Source organism: Hippopotamus amphibius, chromosome 14, assembly GCF_030028045.1.
Source record: "Hippopotamus amphibius kiboko isolate mHipAmp2 chromosome 14, mHipAmp2.hap2, whole genome shotgun sequence".
Classification (NCBI taxonomy): Eukaryota; Metazoa; Chordata; class Mammalia; order Artiodactyla; family Hippopotamidae; genus Hippopotamus; species Hippopotamus amphibius.
Window position 1 is genome coordinate 57,841,756 of NC_080199.1, and position 26,603 is coordinate 57,868,358.

At 38.0% G+C, this 26,603-nt stretch overlaps 2 protein-coding genes across 13 annotated transcripts in view; one reads left to right on the forward strand and one right to left on the reverse strand.

The window, feature by feature from the left end:
- The window catches only part of CCDC122 (coiled-coil domain containing 122), a 45,410-nt gene extending 28,340 nt beyond the window's left edge, over positions 1-17,070 (reverse strand). The window contains exons 1-4 of one of the 6 annotated variants that reach the window (XM_057707035.1): positions 16,769-16,906; positions 12,877-12,962; positions 5,468-5,555; positions 4,833-4,948 (exon numbers count right to left, since the gene is read on the reverse strand). In XM_057707035.1, the coding sequence (XP_057563018.1) occupies positions 4,833-4,948; positions 5,468-5,513 (162 nt within the window). In that variant the 5' untranslated portion in view covers positions 5,514-5,555; positions 12,877-12,962; positions 16,769-16,906. Of the gene's footprint in view, positions 1-1,897; positions 1,998-4,832; positions 4,949-5,467; positions 5,556-9,708; positions 10,748-12,876; positions 12,963-16,768; positions 16,907-17,049 lie in introns of those variants that run through there. The other 5 variants (XM_057707037.1, XM_057707036.1, XM_057707038.1 and 2 more) reach the window with 5 other exon arrangements.
- An 18-nt stretch (positions 17,071-17,088) lies between these two features.
- Positions 17,089-26,603, forward strand: part of LACC1 (laccase domain containing 1) — a 65,682-nt gene continuing 56,167 nt past the window's right edge. For 3 of the 7 annotated variants that reach the window (XR_009048953.1, XR_009048954.1, XM_057707031.1), the window contains exons 1-5: positions 17,089-17,477; positions 18,637-19,241; positions 19,890-20,068; positions 22,503-22,668; positions 25,458-25,683. Coding sequence is in view for 5 of the 7 variants with exons in the window: in XM_057707031.1 (XP_057563014.1) it covers positions 18,692-19,241; positions 19,890-20,068; positions 22,503-22,668; positions 25,458-25,683 (1,121 nt within the window). In the remaining 2 variants the exon portion in view is untranslated. Of the gene's footprint in view, positions 17,539-18,636; positions 19,242-19,889; positions 20,069-22,502; positions 22,669-25,457; positions 25,684-26,603 lie in introns of those variants that run through there. The other 4 variants (XM_057707030.1, XM_057707033.1, XM_057707029.1 and 1 more) reach the window with 4 other exon arrangements.

Below are 26,603 nucleotides of genomic sequence, written 5' to 3' on the forward strand. Positions count from 1 at the left end.
GCTATGTTTCCCATGTATTTCATCCTCCCATGGGCCAGGCCGGGCACGTCCCATGATGATAGCAGATGTAGAAGAATGGAAGCCAAATGATGTAACAATTTTTTCAAACTTCTGTTCAAACAACATCTGCTAACATCCCAGATGGTCACATGATCAAACTCTCAGTGGAGGAGTAGAAAGTATGTCCACCCATTATAGGAGGGTATTATAATGATAAATGGATATACGTGTACATACATATCCTTGTGGATATACACAAGGATGAAGATTTGGGATGAAAAACACAAATCACCACACCCCTATATTCCCAAACTTACTTAATGGTATTCCTTTGGGAGCCATATTTAATTCCTCCCTTCTCTTTATATTTAACTATTCATCAAATTCTGTAGATCCTCCCACCAATACAACTGTAGGCCTTTTTCCTTTTTCTTCTATTTAGTATGGTCATCCCCCTTAAATGAATTTCTAATTTTGGAAGGGAAGCACTTCACTAAAAAGGCAGACCCAGCTTATCCTTTTCTTGGCAGAGACAAGAGAGGGAAGTACACTGAAAAATACAACATGCTGATGAACTTTAATCTTTATCTCCAGCTCTGATATTTAAAATGCCCAATTGACATTTTTATTTGGATATCTAATAGACATCTCAACTATATATGTTCAGGAAAGAGCTTTTAATTTGTACACCCAACATGCTCCTCTTCCAGCCTTCGTGATTTCAATAAACTGTACCACTTTCCACTTGGATACTTAAAAACCTATAAGTCATTCTTGATTCTCCCCTTTACCTTACCCCCCACAACCAATTTACCAGCAAATCTTGATGGTTGGGGCTTCAAAATAAAATCCCAACTCACTTGACCAGTCTTTGTAGCATGGTCCAGCTTCTAACTGGTCTCCCTGCTTCCATACTTCCTCCTCTCCCCCAACTAGACTCCATTTTTTAGGCAGAAGAATCTTTTAAAAACATAAATCATATCATGCTAAGATTCTGCTCAAGATCCTCCAGTGGTTTTCTATTGCACTAATAATGAAATTCAAATTCTGTAATATGGCTTTCAAGGCTATCCATGCTCTAGTCCCTATCCACTTTCCCATCCCTCTCATGTACTACTCTCTCTGCTTCCAGCTTCCTCTTGTTTATGAAATACACCTAGTTCCTTCTCTCCTAAGGTCATTTGTAATTGTTCCCCACACCTTAGAATTCTCTACTCCTAGCTATTACCTGTTGGGGTCTTTGTCTTTCACAATTCAGCTTTACTATTACTCCTCAGGACAGTCTTCCCTGAATCAAAATATAAATTAACTACCCACCTTCCTCCACCTGTTATTCTCTACACATTATTCTATTGTATTTCCTTTGTAACACCTCAATAAATGGAATTACTTTATGTCTTTATTGCTTGCCTATCTTAACTAGAGAGTAAACTCCGTGGGTAGAATAACCTTGTCTAACTTCTTTACCACCATCTTCCCTGTAGTTAAAATAGTACCTGGCTTGCAAGCTGTGCAGTGCCGCCAAAAAAAACCCCCAAACCAAACAAACAAAACAGGTAATACTAGAACTTCCAACATTGTTCTTCAAAGTTGTTTTGGCTACTATGGGTTCTTTGCATAGGACTTTTAGAATCAGCCTGTCAATTTCTCTAAAAAATGCCTGTTGGGATTTTGATTGGAGCTGCTTTTAAACAATAGCTAAAAGAAAAAGAACTGACATGTTAACAAAACTGAATCTTATGATTCATGAAAATGGCCTCTCTATTTTGGCTTTAATTTTTCTCAGCAGTTTCACAGTTTTCAGTATACATGTCTTACATATTGTGTTAGTCTGCTAGTGCTGCCAAAACAAAATACCATAGACTTAGTGGCTAAAACAACAAAATTTATTTCTCACAGTTCTGTAGGCTAGAAAGGGTGTCAGCATAGTCAGGTTCTGGTGAGAACTCTTCCTGGCTTGCAGAGGGCCACCTTCTCACTGTGTCCTCACATGGCAGAGAGCAAGCTCTCTGGTGTGTCTTCTTATAAGAGTACTAATCCTACTACCAGGATCCCACCCTCATGACCTCATCTAAGCCTAATTACCTCCCAAAGACCTCATCTCTAAATACAATCACATTGCTGATTAATGCTTCAATATATGAATTTTGGAGAAATACAAACATTGTAATACAAAACTTCTGTCAAATTGACCCCTAAGTATTTTTTTCTTTCTTTTCTTTTCTTTTTTCTTTTTTTTCTTCTGCATCTGCATCTTTATTCTTGCCCTGACACTGGGTTCATCAGTACCTTTTTTTTTTTAGATTCCATACATATGCATTAGTATATGGTATTTGTTTTTCTCTTTCTGGCTTACTTCACTCTGTATGACAGACTCTAGGTCCATCCATCCCCTAAGTATTTTATAGTTTTGATGTTACTGTAAGTGATAATGCTATTTATTTATTTTTAAACTTTATTGGATTGTATACTAGACTACAAATTTATTTATTTATGGCTGCATTGGGTCTTCCTTGCTGTGTGTGGGCTTCCTCTAGTTGCAGAGAGCGGGGGATACTCTTCGTTGAGGTGCACGGGCTTCTCATTGCGGTGGCTTCTTTTGTTGTGGAGCATGGGCTCTAGGCACATGGGCTTCAGTAGTTGTGGCTTGTTGGCTCTAGAGTGCAGGCTCAGGAGTTGTGGCACACAGGCTTAGTTGCTCTGCAGCATGTGGGATCTTCCTGGACGAGGACTCGAACCCATGTCCCCTGCATTAGCAGGCAGACTCTTAACTACTGCACCACCAGGGAAGTCCAGTGATAATGCTTTTTAAATTTTAATTTCTGATTGTTTCTTTCAATACATTTAAATAAAACAGATTTTTATAATTAATCTTATTGTGCAACCATTTTAAACTCCCTTATTATTCCTAATAGCTTTTTAAAATAATAGATTCCTTAGGATTTTTCAACATGCTATCAATAAAAACAGTGAATATCTGTGAATAAAAACAGTTTTACTCCTTCCTTTCCAAACTGGATGCCTCTTATTTCTTCTCCTTGCAAAGAGTGGCTCGAATGATCAGTACCATAGAATGAAGTTAAGTGATAAGAAGACACATGCTTGCCTTATGCCTGATCTTAGAAGAGAAATATTCAGTCTTTCCCTATGAGGTGTGATGTTGGTTGTAGGAATTATGCAGATGCCCTTTTTTTAGTTGGCTGGAGTTCTTTTCTATTCCAAATTTGCTGGAAGTTTTTATCTTAAATTGATGTTGGATTATAACAAGTATCTTTCATGCAAGTGGAATTCTGTTTCTAAAACATAAATTTAATCATTCGCTCTTTTGCTTGAAGTCCATCAAAACCCTCCCATCACCACTGGAATAAAGTTCAAGTTTCTTATCATGCTTTACATCTCTTGTTGCTTCTCAAAATATACTCTATGTTATTCCACTACCAAACTACCTATAGATCTATGAATGTACCAATTCTATTTCAGGCTTCTGTGAATTTTCTCAGGTTCTTTTTGTCTAGAATATCATCCTCCTCACCCCCTAACGCTCAAACCTATCCCAGATACCCAATTATTCCCAGATATTCTTTAAAACTCAACTGATCACCTCTTTTTCAGTGTTAAATCTATGTTTATGCCTCTACTGTTGACACCACTTTCCTGCATGTAATTATTTGTTTACTTAGTTGTCTCCCTCTTCAATAGATGATGAGTAGCTTAAGAATGAGGACAATGTTCAGTAAAATGCTTAATAGAAATCAGGCCCTCAATATAAGTGAAATAACATCTGTAAGACTCTTTGAAGATTGACAAGTTTTATAGGACATTTCTTTATAGAAATCTAAGACATTATTACCTTTGTATCATATCCTATTGCCAACATGTATTCTTTTCTAAAAGTGACTAATGCAATGCAAATATTTATAAGAAATCTATATTACCACAAAAGTATAATTATTATCATCATATCTCTGTTGATGCATTAATACCTAAAGCCATTATCAACAGCTGGTCCTATACTGCCCACCAGGGCCCCAGCAAGGATATCTTACAGAATGTTTACAAGTATTATTTCATTTAATCATCATGAAAACCTTATAGGCAGGTCCTATCCCTATCATTATCTGCATTTTACATATGAGAAAACAGAAGTATGGAGAGATTAAACCCTGGGACTGGAAATAGCAAATCTCATCTTTCAAACTAGGCAGTTCAGCTCTAGAGCATATTCTTTTCATTTCTATGATATATTTAATTTAAAAAGCCTTTAAAAAGTAAAGACACTGTTTTCATTTTTGCTTCTTCAGCTATATTAACAGAGAATAGTTATGCCTAATTATGCTAACTACATAAACAAGTATGGCTTCCAGATTCCTGTGGTGGAATTATGAACGTATTTTGAAATTTAAGGAACACAGAAATGTTCCTTATCTACTTGAAATGTTCGCTGGCAACCAGTAATTCATAAGCCATGGCTTTAAGAACACTGGTTAAAAACTTAACCTTCCTTCAATTCAGTATTTAGGAAAAACTATCAAATAGAGTAAATTTAAAATAATTCTCTGTGTTTCATATTGTGTTTTATATGCTTATTTACAGTCACAATGACATTGTTGAATCTTTGTACATTGGGTGTGTAAAATGTTCCATGAAACTGGAATACTCATGTAGACTTTACTTAGGGATACCAGAATAATTTAGAAGGTGTAAACAAGAAAAATAGAAATTTTAAATTGCCTCCTCAGAGTTAAGTTATCTTAATAACTTCCCTGTTACTAATTTAGTATAGTTTTGAAGAACATAAAGACTCATTTAAAAGACTGTGTGAAATAGGTTACCTGCAAATGGAACAGAACTTTTTTGTTTTTTTCTATTTCTGATGTTTGTGATTGTTGTTGCTTTGCAACTTCCTCTACAGCATCGGTTAATGAAGATGTGTCTTGTTTAGCCAGAGCTAGACAAAAGAATAAGTACATAATAAAAATCTAAATGCAAACATTCTAAGAAACATATTTCTTCACTCAAGGTCATGAACATTGTGATGTTTTCTCATAAATAAACTAAATTTAGGGTTGGTACTCTTCCTTTCTGACTATAAACAAAACCAATTTCAAAGTCCATAATAATAGACAATTCAAGTCACCTACTACAATATTATACCTGTTCCTTTATGGAACAGTATAGATATTTTGATTGTCCTAAAATTTTTTATCCAGACTCTTTGTACATATACTATAATTACAGTGCTACCATAACAACTATTTCTCAATTACAGCTGATGAATTTTCATTATAGGCCTGCATTTTCAGGGTGTTATACCTTTTCTAAACATGCTATAAGTTTCCACCTGGTGAAATTTAACTGCTTCCCTCTATTCTAATTTGCTACTAATTCTAACACAATTATTCTATCATAATACTTTTTTGTTACTGCTCATCTTTTAGTTATATATTTCTGAAGCAATCTTCATTACCTTCTTCAGGAACTCCTTGACTCTTCCTTTCTTTGTTGCCTGACATTCTTGAGTCTCTTTTCCCCCTTTTAGTTCACCTTCTTTAATCCTACAAAATAATCAGTGTTGATAATTTTTCACTTTCCTCGCCCCCCCCCCCGCTCCCCCCCTCCCCGGTCATGGATTAGTGATCCTGATAATAAATTAACTGTCAAACATCTCACAAGGATGACAATAACATTTGTCATCAGTTCCAAGAATTAAAATACAATTGAGAGATTTGGAGAAGAAAGTAGAACTGACTTTGGTTGTCCTGCTTTTCAGCTGTTACAACACTGAGAAGTTGCTTCATTCCTTTCATCATCAGTGTCCTCATCTGTAAAACCTCATGGGGCGGCTGTGATAATTAATGTATGTAACATGCTTAGCACAGTAACTGACAGATAGTGAGTAACTAATTATTCTGGCTTAGTAGCTAGTAACTCTAGTACTATTATGAAATGGATTCTAAAACTATAACCAGAATCTGTGAAAAATAGTGCAAGATGGATTAGCAACTTCTATCATGGGTACAGGATGCAGGGCATATGGCACTCCTGTGCAGTGCTCTTCTGGCCAGGGTAAGCCTTAAGCAAGTTTAAAATCACCATTCAATCTCTTCTATATGTAGAAGAAACTGATGAGATGAAGGGGTAGATATTTTTCTCCCCTGAAATATGGAGAGAAAGGATTCTTTCCTGTACCAATGCAACAAATGAATGTTGAATTGGCAGAGTTAAAAGCATTACCAGTTTTTGGAAAAAGCATATCTGATTTTGCCGGGTCATTCCTATACAAAAGAAATCATACAATTTTGCATTATTAATAAAAGGAATGCAATGTTCCTGCTTAACATTTGAACATATGGATTTTTATTTTTAGATGACACCCTTTTGAAAAAATCTTAGTTGATTTTTTATAGAACTTGGGAATCCTTCCAAATCATATTAAAGTCATGATAAACTTTGCAAGCCAAGAAAAGTAAAATATTACCATAACAGTAAGGCATGTATAAGGAAGCTTCCACAAGGAAATCTGCAAAATCACTAAGTATCTTTCCTAAAGAACTGTTAAATACAAAGCACTTATATACTAGTTACAAGTATTTTCCAGAAACAAAATTTAAAAAAACTGCAATCTGATATATAAACAAACAAAAAAGAACAAAGTTAAATTGCTTCCTAAGTCAGGAAACTCAAATCTCTCCAGAAATATCTTATCAAGCCTAGGAAATCCTGAGAGAAACACTCAGCAGAGTGTCATAATCACCTCTAAGAATCTATGATTCTTTCCTGTTTACTCGCGTTATTTCCCTCCTTCAAATCTCACTTCTAACCTGCCTCCTTCATGATGCCTTCCCTGACACTCAGCCCATTCACTCTGTTCATGCCATTACTCTATGTCCTTTCTACCCCAGATCAATGCTAATGAATCCAAACCTGATTTTCTCTCTAGCTCTTTTGTATGGGTTTCACAGTTACAGACTTAATTCTATCTATCCTGACAATGCATGCCCTCCACATTTATTATGGGTCTTTTTATTATTATTATTATTACTTTGCTTCTTTGCACATCTAATAGTTCTAATTGAATGCCAGGGATCGTTAAGTGTACCTTTTGGGTACTAAGTATCTCTGTATCCTTATACAGAAAATTTTCTTGACGTTTAGTCTGCGGCCCTCCACATTTATACTTTCAGTTAGTTCTCTCAATTGATTATAAAGGTAAACAACTGAATAGTGCTTATTTTGTCCCAGACACTGTTTTAAGTGCTTTAGATTTTAAAAAACCAACAAAATGAACATTATATAGTTCAGATTCTGTGCCATGTGTAAGAACTTTACAAATATTCACTTTATAAATATTAACTCATTTAACCCTATGAGGTTAACACTATTATTATAATTTTTGTTTTACAGAGAAATGAACACAAAGAGACCAAGAAATTTACCCAACGCCAAAGTCAGATAGCTATTAGTATCAAAGATTTGATTTGAATTCAGGTAGTTTGGCTCCAAGATTCATGTTCTTAACCTGTTTGCTAGACTAACAAGATTATAATTTTTCAAAGAGTTATATCTTTACACAGCACTCTGGAATCCAACTACTTTTGTATACCTGCATTGTTAAACCCTCTCCTTTGCATTCCCACCAATACCCACATTTCTTCTTTGGGAACCACTTCCATAAAGTGCATTGATGGAGCTGCTGCAGCTCCTACAGCCCCTACAGCCCTCCAGTGGCCTCAGCATCACCGTTGGCTTGACTGAAGAGGAGACTCTGAATTCTTCATGCTCCTGGTAAGTTCTTTCCAGGTAAGTTACCTTCCTGGTGAGTCCCCCTGTTTCTCTCTCTCCCAAACCACAATGTCAGAGCCACAGTCTGCCTAAGCCACTGTGGGCACTATTCCCATTGTATCCTATGTCCCTGCTAACCTCAGTTTACTGGAGAAGCCTGAGACTCCCAGGTCATTCCTCATCATGAAGACTCATACTTCCTAGGCTGAGCAAGTCCCCTAATTTGATGTTACCCACTCCCCAATTCCTTTATATTTTTCCACGGTGAACCCTGTAACTCTTGGTCCATCTTCAGTAAAATTGTCTCTATCTTCAACTTCTTCAGCAAACTTTCCCTTAACCTTTGGCTCTAAGTGAAGTCCTCCAAAGATACTGCTTCCTCATCCTCAAGCCACTAAGTGTGGAGCTGAAGCATTTTTCCTATTTCCTGTTAGCACTGCCAAAGTATTATCCCCTCTTCTCCCTTAAACCACCTAGTTTCTCTGAAGTTCATGCCATCAGCCTATATAAGCTTTACCCTTCCTTATTATTACCAATTGACTTCTAAATCCCTACCCTTCATTCCTAGGTTATAGTATCTGGGTTACTGTGTCTCTATTACTACTTTTTAAAATATTTCTTTGGAATTTCAGCATCCACACAGGTGGTACTTTTAATACCCTGACTTCTCAGTTCTTTGATGTTTTCTCTTATCCATCCTCCCCGACCACCCACAGAATATCACTACACCTCATCCATAATCTCAGATTCCGACTCTTATTTTCCAGCTCATCCCTCCTAGTATTTTGACTGTAAGAGCTATTAAGCCACATTGACTCTTTTACCTTTTCATGATCCCTTAGCCTCTCATGTACTCACTTCACTTACCCAGCTTAGATTCCTTTGCATTCAAACTCACTTTTTTTGTACAACTCTCTCCCTGTACTACTTGCCTGGAAAAATTCTAACTGGTTGCTTTTGCTTACACAGTAGTAGCTGATATGCCTCAAGAAAAATGTTATACCTGTGCTATGGCCTCACTTGAAATTCAAGACCGCTTATGTCAAGTGGGCTCTTGATGCTGGGCTCTTAGGATTCATCGAGTTTCATGGATGATTATTGCACTCCTTTCTGTCTTCAAACCTCCCACATCTCTTCCCCCCTCTTCTTTCAGTTGATAACCCATCTTCTTATTTAACTGAGATAGTAGGAAAATATCAGAGAGGGTGGTAAATCACCCCATCTACCAGTCTTCCTGGACCTATTCCCATATACTAGTTCATTCTTTTCTCGCAATGAATTCAGTGTGCTCACTCTGACCTAAGGCCAGTCCTCTACTTTTGTACCCCTTCTTCTCCTACTCAAGGATATTACTCCTTCAAACACCCCATCAATAGAGTTTCCTCCTTTACTTGGTCAGACATATTATCCTGGACAGTCTATCATATAATCATCAACAACTATAACCACCTTTGCTTGACACTCTAATCTTATTGATCTATTTCTTTGCTCTCCTTTATAGCCAAGATGCTTGCTGTCCACTTCCTCTCCTCTTATTCCTCTTGAACTCACCAGAATTAATCATTTACAACTCCATCTTTAAAGTTCTTATCAAAGTATCTATGACATCCACATTGTCACTTCAATGGCAAGTTCGGGCCTCATCTTCCTTAACCTATCCATGTCATTGGACACATTTGATCATGCCCTCCTCTTTGAAACATCATACTTTTTGGTTTCCTTTGCTGGCTCCTCCTCACCTTTCTCATTTATGTTAGAGTGCCCTAGCACTCAGTCCTCAGACCTCTTCTTTTCTCTATACTCACTCTTCAGGTAATGCCATCCCCTTCCATGGCATTAAACTCCCCTTATAGGCTCACAACTCCCAAATTTATATCTCTAACCTGACATCCCTCTTGAGCTCCAGACTCATACACAATTTCCTACCTGATATCGCCACTTGAATTTCTTACAGCCATTTAACTCACTATGTTCCAAACTGAACTCCTTATGTCTCTATCCACTCCATCACTACCCCTAAACCAGCTCCTTCGTGGTCTTCTCCATCCCAGTAAATTAGAAGTTCATTTTTCTTATTCAGATTCAAAACTCTAGAACATTAGCAGGGAGGTATCTAGAAGGGTGTAGAGCCCAAGGCAATTTAATCAGCCTTGCCCAATATAATCAGCCTTGCCCAATATAATCATAAATGAGAGCTCACTGTTGATGTTTCATAGACCCTTTGGGAAATCATTTAAGATACTCCCCAAGTATGTGGCCCAGGACTGCTGCCCCAATTGTTTTACCCAATTTACCCTAGACAAATCAGAATCTTGGCTTTTCTTTCTTTTACATGTTGCATGCAATTCTTCTGGCAAAACTCATTGGTTCCACATGTAAATTATACTGGAATCCAACCTCTCCTTACCTCTTCTAAATACTATCTTAGCAGAGAAGCCGTCTCTGATAACCTCTCTAAAACATGATTTTCATCCTCAATTTCCTTACCCTGCCTCATTTTTTCATTTTTCTAAACAGCATTCATCACCACTGACATACATTTGTTTCTTTTTTATTTTCCTTTTACTAATGTTCCAGGTCTCTTCCATGAGGGAAGAGACCTGGGACAGTGCCTGACATAACAGATGTCTAACTGTATTCTATCTCCACTCCAATTCACCCTGTGCCACTGACAGAATAATGCTCATGAAACACTGTTCTGATCACATCAAATAGCAATCAATTTTTCAACTCCACCTTAGCTGCATCTTCTTTAAGAAGTCTTTCTTGATCTTTCTGGGTAGATGTGATCTCTCTCTCTCTCTCTTTAGTACAATTGTTTCTATATTTCTATTATACCATGATAGATAACAGTCTAGGTTCTAGGGTAAGATAGGGCTAACCTTGAATCTAGGTTGTGCCACTTATCTTTCCAACTTGAGCCTCAGATTCCTTATCAATAATAGTACCTTCCTCATTAGATTATTGAGAGGATGAAGTAAAATAATGAGTGTAAAGCATTTAGCAAATTCCTGCCACTCAACAATTTCTATTCCTATTATTTACTTTATTTTATACTATATTTCCCATTAGACTATAAGCGCCAGGAAGGCAAATACAATGTCTTACTCATTTTTGTATTTTCTAAACTATTTGATGAAAAAAAAAAACAAAAAAAAAAATTCAGAAAATTAGATTTATACAGTAAAAAATAAAGTAACTGTTACTTGGTAAGAAGTACTTTTTTACTTCTTTATACAGTAAAATATATAAAGTAACTGGTACTTCTTGGTATCTATTCCTGAAGCAGCATAAATTGAAGAACTTTTGGGTGATATTTATTTAAACCAGCTATTCATGAAAGGATATCTGATTTAAAATTGAGAAAGTTTTCATCTTTTCTGGCTCTCTATTGTAGAATGGGTAAAAAATAAAAATGAAAACAAACTACTGCCATCTACTGATAATTCATTAAAACTGCATAAATCAATAAAAAGAATTCAGAGACTAGACAGTATCAATTATTCTTTCATTCAAACCACATATGTGGGTACATATATACAAAGCATTGTGGGAAATATAAATATGAATTAAGTGACATATTAAAAAAACAAAAACCTCATAATACCGACAGTATTTGATAGTAAATATCCAAATATTACATATAGAAAAACTTAGGGAAAACACTTTCCATTAAGAAAGTAGCTTTACAGAAAACAATGCAAAGGAAATACTACAAACCACCATGTCCTGTGTTAACTATAGCCAACATTTATTAATTACCTGTAAGTACTTTCGCTAGACATGATTTTTACCTGTATTTTGTAAATGAGGAAACTAACACTTGGAGAGATTAGGGAAGTTGTCAAAGGTCATACATCCAAGCAGGAAGGATGAAATTTGAAGCAATTAGGATCCAAATTAACATTTATTAGGTATTTAATATGTACTAAAGTACTGTGATAAGCATGATTTTGTGTACCTTCCCATTTGAATTCAAGAGGCAAGTGCCTGTAAGTGGCCCTTGGGAGGAGATTTTTAAAAGGCCATGGTTCGAGCTTTTGGCAACTCATCATCTGGTACCTCCCTCCAAGTTAATGAGCAAAATAAAGCAAGGCTGTCAAACTCCCCTAGGGTTTTGAGAGCTTCTGACTTAAAAGAATTAAGAGGAAGGAACTGTCCATGTGTACCCATGTCACATAAGCACCGTTTTTCATTCTGAATGGAAAAACCTATGTGGACCTGCCAAGTAGTTTAGGTAGTTAAATTTATAATGTTCCTCCTACCTAGCTTTAGAACTACATTTTATTAGAAAACAAGGAAAGGAAAATTATGTAGTTAACTTTCACATAAGTGTGGAATTGCTTTTGTTTTTGTTTTCCAAGTGGGAGGGGGAGTATCTGAAGCTGATTTCAACTGGGGAAGCTACAAAACTGACCTGGGGAAAGAAGAGATAAAAATTTTCCTGGAATCGAGAATTTAAAACTATGGTCTATATTTGCCATAAGGCTAATGGAATCAGTTCTGGATGGTTCAATTCCAATAATAAAGAGGCATCATGGGAAAAATGTAACAAACTGCACAAATAAGTAAGACTCAACAATACATACTTCAGGTAAAAAAGATGTAAGTCTTTTCAACCATATGTTTTCAAGAGAAGTTACATCATCAGAGTCATCCAAAAAGAATAAATTAATTGAATTATTAAAAATATACTGCAGGACTTCCTAGGTGGCACAGTGGTTAAGAATCTGCCTGCCATTGCAGGGGACACGGGTTTGAGCCCTGCTCTGGGAAGATTCCACACACCACGGAGCAACTAAGCCCACGTGCCACAACTATTGAGCCTGTGCTCTAGAGCCCATGAGCCACAACTATTGAGCCCGTGTGCCACAAGAATTGAAGCCCACACGCCTAGAGCCTGTGCTCTGCAACAAGAGAAGCCACTATAACGTGGAGCCCGTGCACCACAATGAAGAGTAGCCCCCGCTTGCATCAACTAGAGAAAGCCCGTGTGTAGCAATGAAGACCCAACGCAGCCAATAAATAAAATAAAAAAAAAAAAAAAAAAAAAGAGCACAAGACTTCATTTAAAAAAAAAAAAGTATTGCATACCTATTATATACCAGAGTCTTAGAATCTGCTGAAACTAGGGATTTTTCTCTTCTCTGGCTAGGCAATGAGATTACAGTTTCAGGATGCTGTAAACAGAAAGAAATCAGAGGATTGGTACTGTTCCTTAACTTCTTTTCAAAGACAATTCACAGAACATTCGTATATTACCCATTGATAGCTTTAAGCCAAAGGTGGAACTTCTCTGAATGTACAGATAGTACTGGACTACGAAAATATCTCGTTTTGGGGTGTAGACATAGAAGGATTGTTCTGCAGCTCAAATCTAAGTTTTAAGGGATGCCCAGGCAACTGTTTGAAAAAGAAATTATAGGCCTTTGGTGAAATCCAATCATAGCCTCCCTGCTTGTCTCATTCAGGACAGTAAGGGGAAAAGTCTTTTTTTCCTCTATAAACAAGTAAATATGATTTCTAAACCAAGAGGAGCTTGTAGCAGATTGAAAAGTGGTCCCCCAGATATATGCCTGTGTCCTCATCTCCAGAACCTGTGAACATGAGCTTATTTGGAAAAATAATGTTTGCAGATGTAAAGTTAAAGACCTCAAGATGAGATCATCCTGGATTTAAGGTGGGCCCTAAATTCAGTGACAGGTGAGAGACTGACATGCAAACAAACAGTGACTAGACCACATATAAAAACAACTCTGACTCACAACCTGCAGAAACCCACCCAGGAAACCACCATTGTCTACACTACCCAGCTAGCTTGCTATCTATAAGTCAGACTTGTGAGGAAGTCAGACCACTATTTCTAATAATTCAGGAACCAAACATTAACCCCTGTAACAGCTGGCCCCCAAATGGTTGGTGCTTGATTAATAACTGACAGCTTCCCTAATTTTTGTCTCTACTTCTGACTTGGGACCAACCAGAGAAAGCCAAATATGCAACCCTAACCAATCACACAGGATGTCCTACTACTAGCGAGCCCACCTATAGCTTCCCCAGACCAACAGCCTGCAATCAGGGTTATACCTGAAGATTTCCCTTTTTTCCACTATAAGCTTTCCCACCCCTCTGCCTGCCTTTGAGTCTCTGCCAAAACACAAGTAATGTGGCTGACTCCCTTGCTCTAGCAAGCTCTAAATAAATAACCTTTGCTTACTCTCATGTGATTGGCCTTTTCTTTATTTGCACTCAGGTGTCCATATATGAGAAAGGTAGAGGGAGATCTGAGACTCAGACACACAGGTAAGTAGACTCTGTGAGGATGGAGGCGTAGAAACCCAAGTCATGCAGCCTCCAAGCAAGGAACACCTAGAGCCACCAGAAGCTGGAAGAGGCAAAAAAAGCTTTGAAGGGAGCATGGTCCTGACACACCTTGATTTGACTTCTGCCTCCATAACTGCAGAAGGACACATTTTTGTTGTTTTAGGCCATCCAGTTTGTGGTCATTTGTTATGGAAACCTTATGAAACTAAGCTTTTAACAAGGAAATCTGCATGTTACATGTCCTTTTCTGGAAGGACTCACAAACCGTGGTATAAATGGCTTAAAGGCAGCTCTTGCCAGTTTTTAAAAATTCTAATTGTTCTCATGACAGGGATTTACATGGTGATGTAAGAATGTCTGGGGATTTTCCCAATGGTTCCTCTTAACCATTTGGCAGGCATTCTCTCTGCCCACCAAATGCTCTAAGTCTCTATGGGGGAAATAGATGAAAAGTCAAATAATGAAAATGTAGAGGTACAGTAGGTATTCTCTTAGTCTACCTACACTTAACCTCTAACAAATCAACTCATTCTGTTTCCTTTTAAATTATAAGCTGCTAATTTCCACATCACACTGAATGCGCATGTTGAATGCTGAAGGCTTAGAAAGCTACTCTCCAGTGAGTCTGCCCATTTCCACTCCTACTGGTGGAATTGTACTCCTGACAATGTCACTTGTGTTCATGTTCAAACCTGTTTATGTCAGTTGGACTTGTCACTGTGCTTTCATAATTTAAGTAAATAGTATGCAAACCAGTGAAATAGTGTGGAAATAAATTTTGTTGTTTCTTTAAAAGCTATGTTTAATATTTTGGAAAGACCCAACTAAGGTGAGTTGTTTGAATGTGTAAGATAACTATAAAAGATAATAAAGAAGAAATCTGCACTCAGATAGCTTCACAATTGCCTCTAGATTATTTTCCTCTTAAAGCAACAAAATCTTAGGAAAGCTTAGCTGATGGTTGAGAGGTGTACTTTATGGAAGAGATATGATGCAGAGCTCTAATCGACAGGCCATGTGCAAAGAAAAGGCCTTGGACTTTCTCAACAGATTGGCAAACAAACATATAGTTGTTTCAGATTTAAAAAATGTTTAAGGTATTATGGTATACTTTTTCATGACTTTCTGGTTTAACTGACCTCTGAAAGAGTTTTAATTAGATATAACATATACTATCATGTTCGTCTTTATGTGTACAATTTAATGTTTAATTAATTTTTTCAATGTATTGCTTGGTTATGGGTCCAGATTGCATCTATAAGAGAGCTTATCCTGTACAAACAAAATGCTAAAATAAACAGTTAATTCTGCTTGGTGAGGGGATGGGGATTCAAGGAAGGTTATGCTTGAGCTTCAAGGGTCTTAAACATTTAACAGTTAAAAAAAAAAAGCACATAAAGAGAAGAGTGTTCTAAGTAGAAGGAATAGCTTATGTAAAGGATGAAATCATATGGTGTTCCAAGAAACAGTCTTTAGCTTGCGTGGCTTGGGAATAGGGAAGTTGTTTTTCAAATCTAATTATGCATTTGAATCATCTGTAGCGATGAAAACAAAACAAAAAGCACAGCAAACAGGCTGAGACTTGACTCCCTCAGTGTCTGATTCAGATGTATATCTAGAGGTGGCGGTGGGGGGCAGGTCCCTGGATTTATGTTTTTTAAAGTTCTGTTTGTAGTTCTGATGTGCAGCCAGGATTGAGCGCCACTGGAGTGGGGGGAATGGGGATGAGGTAAGAGTGTTAGGAGATGAAGCCTTAGTCCAAGCCCAGATGGTAAAGGGAAATGGTATGTAAATACAATATAAAGACAAACTTTCTCTTCCCTATTTTGAGATATTTCTTTTTAAACTTTTTACTGTTACTGTTGCATGACAGAAAATGTATTCCCACTACTGTCTACAAAAACCGAGATAACTGTTTTAACCGAGCTTTGTAACTAAAGACCTCTGTTTTGCTTACAGTAATATTTAACATAAAACAAGCTGAGGGCAGAGTGGATCAGGTGCACCACATACCACTCAGTGCTCTTAATAAATGTCCAGCAAAAATGATGAAAATGCAATTTTTGACAGAAACATCTGCCAGATACTGAACAGTGGATTCCTATTCTGGGTTCGTGACCCCACAGAATAGCAGCACTCGCCCACCTCCAAGTGCTCTTTTACACTCTCAGATAGCTGACATTCTTTCTTTCAGGGACAGGTTCTTCAGCACTTATCACCTGAGCAACTGTCAGAAAAAAGAGACCCCTCCTTCCATGACAACCAGCTCCACAGGAAGCACCCTTTCTGCCCCTCCTTGAAGGATGGAGATATTTTCCCTTGGCCCTAGCATCTGCCTTCCATATACGCAGGAGCTATTCACTATTTTTAAATAAATGAATGTTATGCTCTTTGAGGGCAGAAAAAAGATGCTCATTTACATCTTTATCACAACCCTAAGGATCACTGCCTTCTAATTTTCTACTCGTGGCCCATATTTTTAAAAGGGCACACGGGACATCCGTTTATCCACCCACGTGAAGGAGCTGTAAAGGGTAGTCAGCAAGTCAGGCAGGATCAGCAAAAAGACAAAAGAGGGTTCAGCCAACTTGCTTCTAGAAGGAAGCAAACAAAGCAAAACAGTTTAAAAAAAAAAAAAAGTCTGCCTCAGGAGGCACATTACTTGAACGTGGATGGGTCAGGGTGCCGAGTGCTGACGTAGTGAGGTTCTCGGGCCTGGGCTCTGGGGATGAAACCAAGAGTCCCGACGGCGCTGCTGGGCGGGCGACTCGTCGAGGCGCGACTGGGAAAGTGCTTCACGCGCCCCTGGAGGCGAGGCGGCCACCGACCTAGAGGCCGCTTCGCCGCGCGCCCCGCCGGGAGGCCCGCCCGGCTCCCCAGCGGCAAGCCAGCCCCCGCCTCCTACGTCCCGCCCCCCGCCCCGCCCCCCGCCCGCGGACCCGCCTGGCTTCGGCCACTCGGTCGGTCCGCTGCTCCGGTTCCCGTTCCTCCTCCTGGCGCCGGGCGGCGGGTGCGGGCTGGCGGCCGCCTGACCCGGAACTGCTGACGGTCCCCCGCGCTCGGGCGCGTCCGACCCTCGGGTCGCTCCCCGGCTCGCTCCCGCCGCCCCGCACTCCGCCGCCCGGCCCGGCTCGGCCTCTGCAGCCGTCGGGTGGGTGCCGGGCGGGGGCTCCGCGCGTCCGCGGTCCGGCGGGTGAGGCGGGGCGGGCGCCGCCCTCACAGCGGCGGGGACCCGTCTTAGGACTCCTGGGCACACGCTCGCGGCCTCCCGGTCTCGTTCGGGCTGAGGACTGCCGCAGAGCTCGCCGCCGCCGACCGAGTGTGCAGCCGAAGGCGACGCGCGACGGGCGAGGACGGAGAACGGCCTCGGGGTGCGTCCGACCGTCGGAAAATCCCGAAGGGGCGGGAGGAGCCCGGGCAGGTGTCAGGCGGGTGAGGATCGGTGCCCCACGGAGCCGAGCGCCGACCGGGCGGTGGCAGAGGCGTCGTCTGGCGTTTCGCGGCCCAGAGGGAGGCGGTTAAGAGTGGCGGCAGGAGAAACCCATCTGGGGCAAAGGGGGTCACCGAAGGGGTCACCAAAGAGAGACCGGCAGCCTGGGGTGGGGGAGGGCAGGGGCTGGGGCGAGAAAATCTGTGTGGGGGGAGTGAGGAGGAGAGCAGGTGGGATGCACACCTGTTCCAAATTGCAGTTGCTTGTGTGATAATTGCCATACCTGAGTCCTGTGTGAATCCTGGAGTCACCTCTGCTTGTATCTCCTTAAAAACGCATTTTAAAAAATTGAAATATAGTGGATTTACAATATTCGTTTCAGGTGTACAATATAGTCAATATTTTTACAGATTATATGCCATTTAAAGTTATTATCAAATATTGGCTATATCCTCTGTGCTGTACAATAGACCCTCGTAGCTTATTTATTTTATACAGTGTAGTTTGTACCTCTTAATCCCCTACCCCTATCTTGCCTCTTCCTTCTTCCCTCTCCCCACTGGTAACCACTAGCTTGTTATCTATATCTGTGAGTCTGTTTCTGAAAAACAACAACAACAAAATGCAATTTTTCTGAAGGAAAAACGCAATTAAGATTTTTTAATTTTTTAAGCGCAGCTTCATTTAACCTGTTGAACTTGTGGTATTTCATATGAAGGGATGTAAATTAACCAGTCATATCAGGATTAGTGATATATCAATAAGTTGACACCCTGTAATTAAAAAACAGGACTTTGTCTAAGTCAGCCACTAATTCCCTGCTTAAAACTTAATATCTAAAAACAAAACAAAAACTGTTGTTCTGCTGGAAAGATGTAAAGTACTTTCACAAAATGAATTAAGAGATGGCTTTGCTTTCATTGTCATGGGTCTCTTATGACAAATAGCGGACTAGCTTTTCTGGGAGGAGTCCAGATTCACTACTTTGGTTACAGTTTTAAGTCAATGCAATTCTTTTTACCCATCCACAAATTTCTGTTGTAACTATAAAGAGACTGATATAATTTTGCATTCTTACTTATGCTAAGTTTTCTTTACAGGTGATTTGGAGGAGCACAAAAACCTTCTTTGAAGAACTTTGTACAATATTGAAGGATGGCAGAAGCAGTGTTGATTGATCTCTTTGGTTTGAAATTGAACTCTCAGAAAAACTGTCATCAGACATTACTAAAGACATTGAATGCTGTCCGATACCACCATGGTGCCAAGGCCAAATTCCTTTGCATAATGTGTTGCAGTAACATCAGCTGTGACCATGATAATTGTGAATTAGAAACAAGCAATGGGTTATCAGCTCTCTTGAGAGAATTTGAGACTGTCAGCAATCCCAGCATGGCTGCCTCATTGTATACCATTAAACAAAAAATTGATGAAAAAAATTTAAGCAGCATTAAGGTAATTGTGCCTGTGCACCGGAAGACATTGATACAGGCTTTTATTGATCAACTCTTCACTGATGTTTACAATTTTGAATTTGAAGATTTACAGATGACTTTGAGGGGAGGTGTTTTGAAACAGCCTACTGAAATAAACATAATCACAGCTCAAGAACTAGAAGCAGTCCAGAATGAGATAGAAACATATTTGAGAAGTTTGCCAGGACTGAAAGGAGAATTAACCATTATCACATCTCCTTTGATCCCAGGTATGTTAAACACTATATGTTGTTTTTACTGGATGTGAAAAACCAGTCTTTCTTTACAGGTTGTTCACCTCTTTTTCCTTCTTTCTTTTGTAGACTGTTGTGAGCTTATGTGCGCATTAGCATGGGTTACAACACGGGAGTGTCATGCATGGCCTTGTAGTGTCAGAGGTGTCAAGGGATAGTCCCTTCAAAGCCACTCTAAATAAATAAATTCGCTTTATGCAAATTCAGCTTTAAGACAAATCCCCCAGCCTTCCTTTTAAATGAGATTTATGACCCTAAGCATTTCCTACTTAGAAATTCTGAAACCTTAATTCATTGGTGCCTTCACAGAAGAGTGAAATTTAAAATAGTCAGTCTTCTTAGTAAAAGGATATTTACTGTGAGCTATATGCTACTGGGATAACAAAGACTAGTGGGACAAAAGATAGCCTTTGAAGAGCAATAATCCCACAGAGACGGTAAAACAAACTCAAAGCATTATGTCCTAAGAACAGATGGAGGTATGAAGAGCTGTAGAAATTAGAAGGCAGATAAACTAATGCAGGGTGAGGTGATTAGGGAATGTCTTAATGAGAGACTGGGTTTGTAATGCTTTATAGTCTTTTCCCTAGCATGTTTTTAATCTTCACTATTTATCTTCAACAGATAATTTCATACATGGATTTACTACAAGAACAGGTGGGATATCTTATATACCAACTCTTAGCTCATTCAATCTCTTCAGTAGCTCCAAAAGGAGAGATCCCAAGGTTGTTGTTCAAGAAAATCTGCGTAGGTTGGGGAATGCTGCAGGATTCAATGCGAAGAAATTTTACCGAATAAAGGTACAATTCTGTTTCCTATTCTGGAAGATCTGAAGTATATTCTTGACTCTACTAAATGACTACATGGACTTTACTTTTTTTCTTTTTTCTTTTCTTAAAATTTAACACTTTTGTTGATGCATAACTGATGTAGAATAAACATATTTAATTTGTCCAGTTTGACAAATTTACACGTGTATTTCTACACCAATAAAACCACTACTACAATCAATATAATGAATATATTCATCAACCCCAAAACTTTCCTCATGCCTTTTGTAATCTTCCATACCCCCATACCCTTCCACACCCCTCCACAAGCAACCAGTGATCTGCTTTATGTCACTGTAGTTTGGTGACATTTTCTAGGATTTTATATAAATGGAATCATATAGCACATACTCTTTGTCTAGCTTCTTTCATTCAGCATAATTATTTTGATTTCATTCATGTTATAGCATGTTTCAATAGTTTGTTGTCTTTTTATTGATGAGTAGTATCCCACTTTATGGCTATAGCACAAATATGTATCCATTCACCTATTGATGGACATATGGGTTATTTCCAGTTTGGGGCTATTGTTAATAAAGCCACTATAAATATTTTGTTACAAGTCTTTGTAGGGTCATAGGCTTTCACTTCTCTTGGGTAAATATTTAGAAGTAGAATGCTTAGGTCTTATGGTAAGCGTATGTGTAACTTTTTAAGAAACTGTCAAACTAGTTTTCCAAAGCAGTTATACCAGTGTAAGCGAGCCCCAGCACTTAGTATAGTCCAGATGTTTAGTTTTAGCCGTTATAACAGTTTGTAGTGGCATCTCATTGCTTTTTTCATATATAAATTTATTTACTTTATTTATTTATTTATTGGCTGTGTTGGGTCTTCGTTGCTGCACACGGGCTTTCTCTAGTTGCGGCGAGCGGGGCCTACCCTTTGTTGCCATGCGCAGGCTCCTCATTGCGGTGGCTTCTCTTGTTGCAGAGCATGGGCTCTAGGCGTGCGGGCTTCAGTAGTTGCAGCACATGGGCTCAATAGTTGTGACTCATTGGCTCAGTAGTTGTGGCACAGGGGCTTAGTTGCTTTGTGGCATGTGGGATCTCCCTGGAGTAGGGATTGAACCCCTGTCCCCTGCATTGGCAGGTGGATTCTTAACCACTGCGGCACCTAGGAAGTCCGTCATTGCTTTTTCATTTTGCCTTTTCCTAACAACTAAACATGTTGAGCATCTTTTCATGTTTTTCCTTGCATATATTTGGATATCTTCGTGCGTGTGTGTTGTATTTGTGTGTGTGTGTGTGTACGTGGCTTTTTTTGTTTGTTTGTATATCTTTGGCGAAGTTTCCATTTAAATCTTTTGCCCATTTTAAAAATTTATTTTTATTTTGTTATTGAGTTTTGGGTGTTATTTATATAGCCTGAACAGAAGTCCTTTATCAGATATTTGATTTGCAAATATTCTTCCAGCCTCTATAGTTTGTTTATTCATTCTTGAACAGTTTCCTTTTTTTTTTCAGATCTTTATTGGAGTATAATTGCTTTACACTGTTGTGCCAGTTTCTGCTGTACAACAATGTGAATCAGTTGTATTTACACGTATATCCCTATATCCTCTCCCTCTTGAGCCTCCCTCCCACCCTCCCTATCCCACCCCTCTAGGTCATCACCAGTCATGGAGTTGATATCCCTGTGTTATGCAGCAGCTTCCCACTAGCTATCTGTTTTACTTTTGGTAGTATATATATGTCAATGCTACTTTCTCACTACATGGACTTTAAATAAGCTATTTAACTTTTGCATCTAGTGTTTTATCTAAAATGTAGGATGATGTTTGTGATTATTTTTCTTAGAGCTGTATACCATAGCCTAAAGATCAATTCTGTGATGATATATATATATATCACCTGGAGCTCCTCACACCTAAAAGTACAGTTAATTCTCAGAGTATAGTACCACTGCCCTTTTTGATTTAGAAGGAAGGTTGCTGAATGGTGGGAGAGAAAAGCCATTATTTTTTTAACGCTAGGAGGAACTAGGGTACAACTGATGAGATACTTGTTTTTTAAAGAATTCTAGCTTTACTTGACTCCAGGAAAAGTAAAAATATCATTGATTTGGAAATTTGATTTCTTTCAGTAAATTAGTACTTTGTGGAAAGTACTGCAATTAGAGATTTACCCGTCTCTAATGGGAGGTGTTTATGATGGACAGACTATTTTGAATTTTTTTAAATGTTGAAGTCTGCTTTCCTTTGAGTAACATATGCAGACATTATTATATCATAAAGTTGAATAAGTAAACTTATTGTATCATATACATATGGACCTGATATATTTAATGAATGCTAGTAACCTTGAACTGGTTATATAATTTTGTACAAAGTGCATACCTTCAGAAAAGCTTATGGTATGAGAAATTCTATTTTCAAAACATTTTTATCTCACACCTCTGTTATCAGACTGATCATGCCAGTGATGTCTGGATTATGGGAAGGAAGGAGCCTGAATCTTATGATGGAATCACCACAAATCAAAGAGGAGTCACAATAGCAGCTCTTGGTGCTGACTGTATACCAATAGTTTTTGCAGATCCTGTCAAAAAAGCATGTGGGGTTGCTCACTCTGGTAAGTGTACTTAATTAAGCATCTAGGATTTTACCAATTTTTTGGTACAGGAAAAGTTATAATTTCTTTCTGATGGACATTACAAATAGTTAATTACTACCCATGGTGATAAGTGTAAAGATAGGGGAGAGCTAGCAGACTCTTGGGAAAGGAGCAGATAAAATGAGTACCTAAGTCAAATTATATGAATCAGAGTATAATTCCCAAAGAAAGCAGTACCTGGGCTGATTCCTGGGGAGTTTGTAGCGTTTGGCTAGGTGCCAGTGTTTCTCTGCAGGGGTACTGTTAGCATTTGGGGCAAGATAGTTTTACATTGCAGACTAAGTTTGCTTGGCTTTTGAAATTCTTAATGCCAATAGCACTTGGAGTTGTTATAATAACAAACAAACAAACAAAAAGCCTCCATGCTTTTCAAAACACTCCCAGGAAGTTGTACTGCCTCCAGTAGAGAACCCTTGAAGTCTAGGGAATAGGGAATTGGAAGGTTAGACGTGTTGCAGAAGGTGTTTATGAAAATGCAACAGCATGTGTAAAGGTCTGGAGGTAAGAAAAAGCAAGATTTGTTTGGAAAACTGCATTTAGTTTAATATGCTATAGTCTAGTGGCTTTATTCTCTAAAGATAAGAACAAAGAATTTTTAGGTGCTGTTTTGTGTTAAGGTTATGGAATTCTGTTTTCTGAAGTTTTTTTTAAAAAAATACTGTTTAGACTATCTAGTGGTTATGAGTCTATATAAAATGAGGAATGATCTTTTGGATTTTCTTCTGCTTGTAAATCTATGACAACTTTGCATTTTAGGCTATAGATAAATAAGGAAGTGGTGTATTTTTCTTTTGATCTAGCTAAAGTAATGGAAAAGAATGACTAGAAGTCAGGTTTACTATTTGACATTGTCAAAAGTTATTTAAAATTTGACTGTTAGTTCCTGGATATAAAATCAGAATATTATTTGTTACTTCCTGGGTTTTTAAACATTAAATTTAGAAATATCAAAGATAAGTGAAATAGTCTTGGAAAGGAACAAAGTTAGATGTCTCACACTTCTTGATTTCAAAACTTGTTATTAAGTTGTAGTAACGAAAACAGTATGTATTGTACTGGCATAAAGACAGACATATAGAGCAATTGAACAGAATAGACATCCCAGAAATAAACCCTTGCATATGTGGTCAATTGATTTTTCACAAGGTACCTAGACTATACAATGGGGAAAATAGTTTCTTTAACAAATGGTACTGGGAAAACTGGATAGTCATATGCAAAAGAATAATGTTGGATCCTTATCTTATGTCATATATAAAAATTAACTCAAAATGGATCAAAGATCTAAATGTAAGAGCTAAAACTCTAAAACTCATAGAAGAAAGTATAAGTGTAAATCTTTGTGATCTTGGATTAAGCAATGGTTTCTTAGATATGATACCAAAAGCACAAGCAGCAGAGGTCAAAATAGATAAATTGGGTTTTATCAAAAAGTAAAAACTTCTGTACATCAAAGGACACAGTAAACAAAGTGAAAAGTCAACCCAACAGATTGAGAATAAATATTTGCAATTCATATATCTAATAAGGAGTTAACATTCAGGATATATAAAGAAAACCTACAATTCAACAACAACAACAAAAACCAACTTGATTGAAAACTGGGTCAAGGACGTCAATAGATCTTTCTCAAAAGACGATATGCAAATAGCCAACAAGCATGTGAAAAGATGCCCAACATGGCTAATAATTTGGGAAAAGCAAATTAAAACCACAAGGTATCACCTCATACCCATTAGGATGGCTAATATTAAAAAAAAAAGTGTTGGTGAAGAGAAATGGAAACCATGATGCACTATCAGTGGGAGTATAAAATGGTGCAGCTGCTATGGAAACCAGTGTGATACTTCCTCAAAAATGTTTAAATAGAATTATCATATTACTCAGCAATTACACTTCTGAATATATATATCCAAAAGAATTGAAAGCAGGTTGTTGACAGGATATTTGCACACCTATGCTCATAGCAGAATTATTCACAATAGCTAAGAGGTGAAAGCAACCCAAGTGTCCATCTGTGATTGAATGGATAAGCAAAATTCATACAATGGAATATTATTCAGCCTTAAAAAGCAAGGAAACCCTGACCCATGCTACAACATTGAATACATCATGAGGATATTATGCTAAGTGAAATAAGCCAGTCCCGAAAAAACAAACACTATATGATTCCACTTGTAGGAGGTACCTAGAGTAGTCAGATTTATAGGAACAAAAAGAAGACTGGTGGTTGCCAGAGACTGGGGAAGGTGGAGAGGGCAAGTTCTTGTTTAATGGGTGGTATAGAGTTTTAGTTTGCAAAATGAAAAAAATTCTGGAGATTGGTGGCACAATAATGTGAATAGACTTAACACTACTAAAGTGTCCACTTGTAAGCAGTTAAAATGGTAAATTTTGTGTTGTGTGTTTTTTCCCACGATTTTTAAAAGCGTGCAAAAAAAGTGAAGGAGAGAGAAAAGACTAGAAAGATACAATCTCAGTGGAAAGTATAAAACATTTTAAAAAGAAAGTGGAAGGGACCTTCCATTAAATGTCTCTTCTGTATTAGGTGCTTTGTATAATATACCTCATTTAAAAACCAGTATTTTAATTAGTTGATTATTTGGCTTAATTTTGTGATTCATTTACTATTTCTGGACTTTGAAAAATACATAAACTGACTCTGCTCATTTTTAACTTAGACATAAATTAAGATGAAATTTGTTATGTTTTAACTTTGCTTCTCTCTTTTTCTTCCTATTTGCCAGGTTGGAGAGGTACTTTGTTAGGTGTTGCTATGGCTACAGTGAATGCAATGATAGCAGAATATGGTTGTAGTTTGGAAGACATTATTGTTGTACTGGGGCCTTCAGTAGGACCTTGCTGTTTTACTCTTCCAAGGGAATCAGCAAAGGCATTTCATAATCTTGATCCTGGATGTGTACGGCTATTTGACTCACCAAGTCCCTGTGTTGACATCCGTAAAGCCACCAGGTATGTTTGATTTCAGTCCAGAACTGCAAATTTGATTATTGCTTCTAAAATGAAGATAATTTTAGGAAACAGTAACTCCAAGAAAAATTCAGGTGGCAGATAGTTAAGTAGCTGACATACACACTTACACAAAAACTCATTTTAAACATGAAATCTTATTTAAATTTGAATAACAGCAGTCTTCTGATCTGGTATCTCTTATTGACTGAGGAGTGAAAGAAGAAACAGTTGGCATTTAGTTTTAAGAGATTTACTTAAACTTCATATAGAAAACTTGGTACTTTTTATAGAAAAGAATGGCACTTCACAGCCATTCCTCAGCTAAATACTCCTAAATATAATAAACTATCAGGAAGCTGATATTTTAAAATTATTCTCATTCTCTAATTAACTAGAGGAATATATTTTTCAGCAAAAATACTAGATAATATAAGCACATAGTTACTTTCAAGTTTTTTATGGTCCTTTGCATTTTTGAATTTATGAAGTTTTGCTATTAATAGATATTAAAAATTATTTGCCATTTCTACATAGGAAAATTGATGTCTGATTTGAATCGTGTTTCTATTCCAGTCAGCAAAACTTTACCCAGATTCTGCCTCATTTAGTACATAAGTAGAAAGGATTGAAATTGATTCTTAAATGTGACCCATGAAATGTGTCATTAATTTATAGTCATATTTCATACCATAAAGTGTTTATGGGGAAGCAAGTTTTCTGTGAACAATCTGGTTAATAGAAGGAAAGGAGATGGGAGAGCCAGGTGACTACAAAGCATGCTCTGTCTGAAGCAAGTGGATCTTGTCTGCAAATACCCTGGTAACCGTAGAAGTTTCTTCTTAAATAAGTACTTGATTTTGCTCATAATATCCTGTACCCAGATCATGTGCAGGATACTATGGAGGTTATACAGTTCACAT